The following is an 8,239-nucleotide window of genomic DNA, read 5'->3' on the forward strand; positions in this document are numbered from 1 at the left end:
AGAAAGCTGAAAACAAAGCTTTGAGTAAGTCCCCTCACCCCTTTCCTGGCGTTAGCAAAGAGGCTTGCTTTAAAAACAGTGACACCGTGTTGTCTGGGGCTTCTGATTTTCTCCCAGGAGCAACTGCTTAGGTGACTGGGGACCTGGGCTGGGCCCATCTCTGAGGCTGCCAATCTGAAATAGCCAGTGTATCCATTCAGCTCAGAGATTAGATGACCTCTTTCATTAGGAACTCAGCTCTGGGTGTGTCCTGGTGTTGGGCCGGGGCAGGATGCATCTTCCTCCCTTGAGAACCAGCTTGCTGCCTCTGTCACTCCACATCCACCCTTCGCCTTTCCCCACTCTGCTCTGAGCCCCAAGAAGCTGGCCTGTAAGGCTGCATCACCTAGGTGCCCTTGTCCTCAGCTCCCAGGAGGGTGTGGTCACTGGGAGACCCTGACAGGGGACTAGAGGTCAGCAGGAGAGGGGGGTCTTGCCAGGCCACCGGGGGTCAGCATGTCCCTCTCCCAAGGCCTCAGCTCTTCTGGTCTCTCTGTCCACCTGACCTCTCTGGATTCTGCTAGTTGCCCCCTCCCTTTGCCCTTCCAGGTCAAAGGTGCTAATGATTCCCACTGCTATGAGCCGGGGCCAGTTCTCATCCTTGGCTGTCCTAACCTTGTTCACACCTTTAAAAAATACTCTCATTGCCTCTCCTCCAAGAATCTGCTCGAATGTGCCATCTGCTCCACCAGCACCCTCTCTGTTACACTCTGCAGACACGCCTGCCTGGTAACCAAGTGGCCACAATCCTTTCTCGTCCTTCCCCCTCTAAGCTGCCAAGAACCGAGAGTTGGGTGAGGAGAGTGGTGGGGGCGGGGAGCAAGTCCGTGATCATCACTGTGAGCTCCCTCTCTGACTCACACTGCTGCTGGCTCTGAGTGATCGGCTGCCTGCTGCATCCCAGAGAGGCTCGGCAGAACCGAGAGCTGCTCGACAACACAGCCCTGCAGAAAGGCTGGTAGTGCCCGTGACTCAGAACCCAGCTTCAGCCTTCATCCCACCCACAGCCCCCAGGCGCAGCAGGTGAGGCAGGCTGGGACACTGAAGACAGTATGCGTGCCCCCTTGGCATCAAGCTGTCGGGCACGTGTGTGGATTAGAAGTCCTCTGATCCACTTCTTTACACCAAGAGTGGGCCACAGAGGGGCCCGCAGCACAGTGATTCTCCTTGGAGCTTCATCTAGAGAACGGAGGACACAAGCCTTTGGCCCTCCAGCTGAGGGCCCACCTTCCTGGGCTTGCACACAGCTGGAGAGGAACCCGGGGCTCTTTCTGCGGTGTATCTGTGTGGTTGCTGACCTGTGCAGGAGCCAGCAGTGGCTTTGGGGCGACAGAGGCCTTAGGGCCAGCACACGCCATCCCGGTCGTGCCGCCCCGTGAGCCCTGCTGGCAGCCCCGCTGGGTCTGCTTTCTGGGGGAAAGTAGTACTGCTTCTCACCCCAGGGAGGGCAGAGGAGCCCCCGCCTGGGCTGGCAAGTGCCATCAGAACGGGGCTGACCTAAGGACTTCCAGAAAGAAGGCACTGTCCATGCCAACTTCCGTGGCTGGGTCCCTGATGGAGCGATGCATTATCTGGAGCTTCCCTGCGGTCAGGCCCAGAGACTGGAGCTCTGACAGCTGTGCCGGGCAGAGTCAAGTCAGTCGTGATGAGGCTCGAGGGGTCGAGCTCTGCCCAGGGAGGAGGGAGATCGAGCAGGAATGACCTTTTATCACACAGGGCTTCCTTTACCGAAAACTTTAATGGCTCCTGTTGCTCCACTCAGCATTCAAGACCTTCCTCAGCCTGGCCCCCAACCACCAGCCACTCGCTTCATCTCCCTCATCCTCTCCTCTTCACTCAGAGAATATAATGGCCTTGGTGATAATAGTGAACTTTATAGAGCAGTTTCCATGTTGAGTTCCCTCTGAGGTCAGGGATTACTGAAGTATTTCTAAAAGAAATACTTTCAGAGAGGGTAAGTCACATGCCTAAAATCACACAGCCAGTAAAAGAAGGAAACACAACTCATATCTGGGCTCCTGGCGCGCCACATCCTCTGCTCTGCTTATAGTCTGTGGGACATCCCAGAGGAATGTTCCAGCCCAAGACACACGTTTACTTGCTAGAGCCCAAGGGATGGGGCCGAGGGTGTTTTCTTCACCAAGCAGCAGTATCTAGGCCGGTAACCCTTTTCCAGTATCCCTAGTAACCCTTTTCCAGCGTGCTAGGCAGAGATGGCTTTGTCCCCGTGATTTAAGCTCCTCTTCCACCCTGAAGAGATGAGACTGGAGAACAGCTGTCAAGCCAAGGACTACACTTTCTACCCTGCTTGCATCTGTTGAACAATCAGACTGAGTTCTGGCTGATGGATGAGGGTGGTAGTAATATTGACCACTTCTAGGCATGGCCTTTACAAACTTCCATTGCCATTCTCCACACCAGCTTTCCTCTGAGAGAACTGAACTCTACCAAAATTACCCGAGTGGCTATCTTCTCAGTCTTCCAAACATGACAGATATCAAGACCCATTCTAAATGCAAAAGAAAGATTCATCACATGCTTTGTGAGCCTTAGAGCCCCGGGGCTTGGTGTGCTCAGGGAGCTGGGTTGAGAAAGGCTGCTTCCATTCTCTCTTCCCTTGTTTGCGGGCTGTACGTTGACGAGTGAGCGTGGAAGCCACCTCTTAAAGATGGTCGAGTTTCTGTCAGCCTGAATCTCTGAATGACTGCAGGGAACAGAGCCATTCCTCCTCAGCCCCTCCTCCCAGCGATGGAAACCAGAAATAGTATATTCGAATTGTGTTAAGCCTCTGGCATTTTGGAGTTCTGCACAGCAACTCATGTTATCTTAAACCGAAATGGGGTAAGCTCCAAGACACGTGGACGAGTTTGGGGAGAGGACTTTCACAAGTTCCCAACTGACTCGCCTTCCCTCCTAGCCTGGGGGAAGGTCTTGTGGGTACTTGTGTGGGACCTGAGAGGGATGAAGCCTCCAGATATAGCCAAGAGCCTGAGTCCCATGGAGAAGCTTCCACAGGGAGAGTGACTTAGTGAGAAACAACTGAACTAATGTGGAAGGCAAACTGAACTGTTTGAAGGCTTAAGACGGTTGGCCAGGGAGGGAGGCTAGGATGCTGGTGTCCTTGGATTTATCGGGGAGCCCAGGAGTCTGCATCCTTAAAAGTGCGGATGCTGGTGGCGGGGCGTCTGCACTTTAAGAACCTTGAGAGGGCTTCCCTGGTGGCTCAGCTGGTAAAGAACCTGCCTGCAAAGCGGGAGACCTGGGTTCAATCCCTGGGTTGGGAAGATCCCCTGGAGAAGGGAAAGGCTACCCACTCCAGTATTCTGGCCTGAGAATTCCATGGACTGTATAGTCCATGGGGTCGCAAAGAGTGGGACGGGGCTTTCAAAACAAACAAAAAAAGAACCATGAGAGTAGGGCGGTGTGCTTCAGCTCCCCCACCCTATGGTGGTTTATATGACTGTCCCAGAGCCCAGCACTCTCAGTGCTGCAAGGCTGATCGAGATGCTCTCTATGAGTCTGTGCCTCCACAAGACTGAGAGGGAGTGACAAGCTTAAAGGCAGCCACAGGGAGTGAGCCCTGGAGCTGAGCTATCTTTGAGGTCCCACCTTTGAGCAGGTGCTGGGAGTGAGGGGTGCCTTGGAGGAGGGACACCCTGTGCAGCAGGCCCCCCTGCCCTGGGTAAAAGCCCACACTGCTAAGCCGGCCCTCCTGCTTCCAGCCTGCAGTCAGTCCCTCATCCTAGCCCTCTGCTCTCTGACTCTCTTCTCTCCTTGCCCCTTCCCCCTCCCCTGATCCTCTCAGCTCCCTGGGAGAGCAGCCCTGAACCTCCGGGTGCCCTCCTAATAATGGCAGGGCTCCATCCTCACCCGGTCCCCCATGAGGGCCTAAAGGAGCCTGGAGTGGCGATTATAGCCGAACTGGTGTCTAGGACCGCCTGGAGCTTGCCAAGGAGGGCAGAGCGCATGCAGCCAGGCCCACCCACGCGGGCTCCAACAAAGTGTGTCTGTTCAGTCCAGTCAAGGTGGCACCCAGACTTACAAGACCCGAACTGTAACTGCCTCCTCTCACTCTAGACTGGGTGCTACTGCCCACCCTGGGTGTTCAGGAGACAAGCAGGCTCGACGCTGTTGGGGTGCAGCCCCCGAGGTCAGGTTCCCCAAACTCCAGAGCGAGCTCCCCGCCTCCAGCCTCGCGTACCCCGGGCGGCGCCCACCGTCATAAACGTGGGTGGTGAACACCCCCAGCAGCGGACAGTAAGGACGGAAAGCGGCGGGAAGAAAGCAGAGGCGGGGTTCCGGGAACGCTGCCGCCAGATGACCCACCGACGGCGCCCGCGACCGACCGCAGCGGGGGCGGCCCGTCCGGCGAAAGACTCCCGCGGGGCCCTTACCTGAGTGCCTCTGGCGCAGAAGGGCCGCCTCGCGGGGCGGCGGCGGCGCGGACGAGGCGGCGGCCGCCACGGTGGTCGCGGCTCTGTGCGCCGCGGAGGCGGCGGCGGCCTCGGGGACGCCTGGGGCGGGGGCGGCGGGAGGGCCCCCGGGAGGCGGGCTCTTGTCGCTGCGGCCGGGCTCCTGGGCGCCGTCGGCCCGGGCGGCGCTGGCGGGGCCGTGGCGGCGCGGGCCGCCGCTCTGAATGTGGGACACGGCCTCCGCGGCCTGCACGTCGGGCGGCGCGAAGCGCGCGAGCACGCGCAGCAGCGCCTGGGCCGTGTGCTCCTGCGTGTCGTCGTCACTGTAGTCCGACACGCGGCACTCGTACACGCCCTCGTCCTGCCGCCGCACGGCCGACAGCCGCAGCCGGTGCGAGATGTCGTTGCCCTGCACGCGCACGGTCTGCAAAAGAGTGGGGCTTCGGTCAGGGCGCGGGCAGGCCGGCGCCTCGCCCTCGGGGCCTTCACATCCGCTCCCACTAATGCTCCTTCATTCCAGAGTCTGGAGGGCCGAGGTGGTGTCCGAGGGAGAGTCGCTCTGCCCTCATAGTGCACAGATACCTGCTCCCAGCTCCAGCCCTTCTCAGCGAGCGCTCTGCCCTCGCTGGGAGGCAGTGGAAGCAGAGGCTGCTGCCACACCCTCTGGGTCCCTGCTCCCTAGGAACTTGCCTCTCGGCGGCAGCATGGAGCGGTGGACAAAGCTCAGCTCCCTGCGAACTGCTGGAGACGCCGGGGACCAACCGCTTTGTGGCCCTCACCAAGCTCCCAGGGAACCCTCACCTCCGAACCAAGCACAGGAGGCCCTGGTCATCCCCAGGCCGTGATCCTTCCATCTCCAGCCGGGAATGCTTAGCGCATGTCCTCCCCAACCCTGGCAAGACTCCTCCCCTCCACCGCAACTCCAAGCCAGCCCACAGCGCCTGGCACCGGGACCCGCAACCCAGGCAGAGCGGAGGGCTGCCTCAGAGGGCGCCGCCAGGGCGTAAGCTGCGTGCGGGTTGGGAGTGGGGCTCACAGCCCTGAGCCAGGAGCTAGGGCAAGGAGCTTGCAGGAGAGCTTTACAGGCAAGCGTACAGAGGAGGAAGGAGATTCAGGCCTGGGACCCTTGATTTACGCAAAAGAGAACCTGATCCACGACCGGCGACAGATGGCGCACGGACAGGCCAAGCAGCCGACAATGCCAGGCTGTGAGCTGGGCCCTATACCGCACCGCCAAGGAGCCTTTCTAAGAGGGAGGAGGCTGCGGGGCGCAAAGCGGCCGGAAGGGGTCTCCCGCGGCCCGCGCTGGGCTCCACACTTACGCTGATTTTAGTCGCATCCTTATTTGTTACCTAAAATGCAAAGAGGGAGAGAGAGACATTAGGCTGTTGGCCTTCAGGCTCAGAGAACTCAGACGCACCTCCTGCAAGAGGATCCTCCGCAGGCAGGCTGAGACTGGAAACCGCTCGGGATGTAGCCACGGCGGAGGGCAGGAAGAACATCGAGATTTTCAGGAGTTTTATCCGGAAGGAAGCAGGGCTTGGAGCTAGTATGGCGCCGGGCCAAGGAGGGGCTGCCGGAGCACCCCTGCCAGCCAAGGAAGGGAGGCTGGATCGCCTCCTGGGTGGGAAGGAAGACCTATTTCCCTCCGGAGGAGCATCCCCATTCCCTATGGTGTTTCCCTAAACCCCTTGGAAAGCTGCATGGACAGGACCCGATGGGAGATGTGAGCAAAGGGTGGGACTCTGTGTAGAGCGAAGGTAGGCGGTGTGGGTGTGCGGTGTGTGTGTGTGTGTGTGCGCGCGGCGCGAGGGGAGGTGGGTGTGTGTGTGTGCGTGAGAGAGAGAGAGCAGAGCTAGAGACTGTTTAAGAGGCAGATGGGCAAAGGGGGAAGTCCCTCTGACCCTGCAGCGGCTGGAGGTAACCTGTACAGCGTGCTCCGCCAGCCTCTGGAACCCAGCCCGGAGGAGCTTAGCTGCTTGGCCGTGTGCCCTGGGGACCTCAGAGTGGCAGAGGACAGGGAAAGCCCGGCCCCAGCAATTGGTCTTCTTTCAACACCCGGCACCCATTACCCTCTGGACCCGCAGCTGGCAAGAGCGGGCAAACTGGATGAGGGGTAGCTTCCTAGGGCTAGGCGTGGAGTTCAGGGGAGGTTTCCGTGAAGGCAATGCGAACGCCTAGGGGGTAACAACTGCTGTTGTTGAAGGTGCTGTGAGGACGGGGACGGGAGGAGATGGGTTGCACCACGGGGCGGCGCCCTGCCTGCCTCACCCCGGTCACCCCAGGCGCCGCGCGGGCGGCCAGTTACCTTGCTCCGGGCGCCGGGCACGCTGAGCGCCAGCTCGTGCAGCAGCTCTCGGGGAGGCTCCTTGAGGTACCACCACTGAATCTCCAGCGAGTACGAGGTGGCTCCACTGGCCCGGAAGGCGCAGGGCATTTCGATGTCGTCTCCCTCACGTACGGTCACATCTTTGGGGACTTCGGTGAATGTCGCTGGGGGCGGGGGAGAGAGAGGCGTGACCAGCTGTGGGGCGGAGGCCCGGGGCCACCCCGGCTCGCTGGGCCGTGTGCTTCGCACCCCCCAGCTGCTCGCGCGGCCCAGGCACTGGCCAAGTCCGGTCGAGCAGCTGCCGGGCCGCTGCAGAGACCGGCTGCCGTTGCAGGCCGCTTCCCTCCAGTCCGGGCGGGGCGGCGGGGAGCGGCTCACGCTTCTTCCCCGCGCCCGGCCTCACTACCAGCGCCAGGCTGGGGCGCGCCAACTCCCGGCGCCCCACGAGCCGCCTGGCCGCAGCTGGAGCCCGGGTCCAGCTCCGAAGGACCTGGGCGCGGGCGCCACTGATGCCGCGACCCTTCGCCGCTCTCCACTCCCGACCGCACCGGGCAGTGGCTGCACATCAGGATCGCTGGAGACCGTGAAGCCTTCCCCTTCGCTTCCTCCGCCTCTTTCTCCGCGGCCGCCGGGACAGGCTGGCTTTGGCGGCCCTGGCGAGGACCCCTGAGACCCCAGCGGCAGCAAAGTTCCCGCTCTCACCCTCGGCCACGAAGAGCAGCAGGGCGCGCAGCACCAGCGGCGGCAGGTATCCGGGAGCGCCGAGCCGGTTCCTCTGTTCCATCTCCCGCAGGGGGCGCGGCGGCGACGGGGACCCGGGCTCGGAGAGGCGACTGTGGCGGCGGCGCGGGCTCGGATCCGGTCGGACTCGGGCTAGGACGCCTTCGAGCCTGCCATGGCCCCGCGCGGCGCCCCCTCCCCCGGCCGCCGGCGGCCGCCAATCAGTCCAGCTCCCTAGCCGGCTCGCCAGGCGCGGCTCCGGCGGGGGGCGCTGCTCCGGGTGCGCGGAACGCGAGGTCCCGCCGGGAGGCTCCTGGCAGTCAGTCAGTCCGTGCTTCCTTTTGTCCGGTCGTCCGCCGGACTCTGGGGACCCGCAATTCAGTCTCTGCCCGGCGGGCCGGTCGGGGGCCGGGCCGCGCCGGGACCCATCCCTGGCCAGGAGAGCGCGCGCCTCGGAACCCCGAGTTTCTGCCTGCCGGTCTCCTGCTGCTGCGGCTCCAGACCGCCGCCTTCTCTGGCGGCCGCTCCGCTCTCCCGCTGCCGCCTCCGCCGGTCCCTGCTCGGCTCTTTCCGCAGGGCGAGTGGGCGCTCAGCCGCGGCGCGCAGACCTGGCGTCCGACCCAGCGCAGCGCGGGGAGAGCGGGTCCGGCGTGGCGGCCCCGGAGCCGGAGGGGCGGGAGAGGAGGGGGAAGGGAAGGGGAGGGGGCGGTCAGCGGCTGGGCGCCGGGCCGCCTCCAGC

At 62.3% G+C, this 8,239-nt stretch overlaps 1 protein-coding gene across 1 annotated transcript in view; it reads right to left on the minus strand.

The window, feature by feature from the left end:
* Positions 1-7,987, minus strand: part of VSTM2B (V-set and transmembrane domain containing 2B) — a 32,398-nt gene extending 24,411 nt beyond the window's left edge. Inside the window, exons 1-4 of the mRNA XM_070386779.1 lie at positions 7,483-7,987; positions 6,760-6,944; positions 5,774-5,803; positions 4,434-4,875 (exon numbers count right to left, since the gene is read on the minus strand). Coding sequence (XP_070242880.1) covers positions 4,434-4,875; positions 5,774-5,803; positions 6,760-6,944; positions 7,483-7,564 — 739 coding nt within the window. The 5' untranslated portion in view covers positions 7,565-7,987. The remainder of the gene's footprint in view (positions 1-4,433; positions 4,876-5,773; positions 5,804-6,759; positions 6,945-7,482) is intronic.
* Between the last annotated feature and the right edge of the window lie 252 nt (positions 7,988-8,239).

This window comes from Bos mutus, chromosome 18 (assembly GCF_027580195.1).
Source record: "Bos mutus isolate GX-2022 chromosome 18, NWIPB_WYAK_1.1, whole genome shotgun sequence".
Classification (NCBI taxonomy): domain Eukaryota; kingdom Metazoa; phylum Chordata; class Mammalia; order Artiodactyla; family Bovidae; genus Bos; species Bos mutus.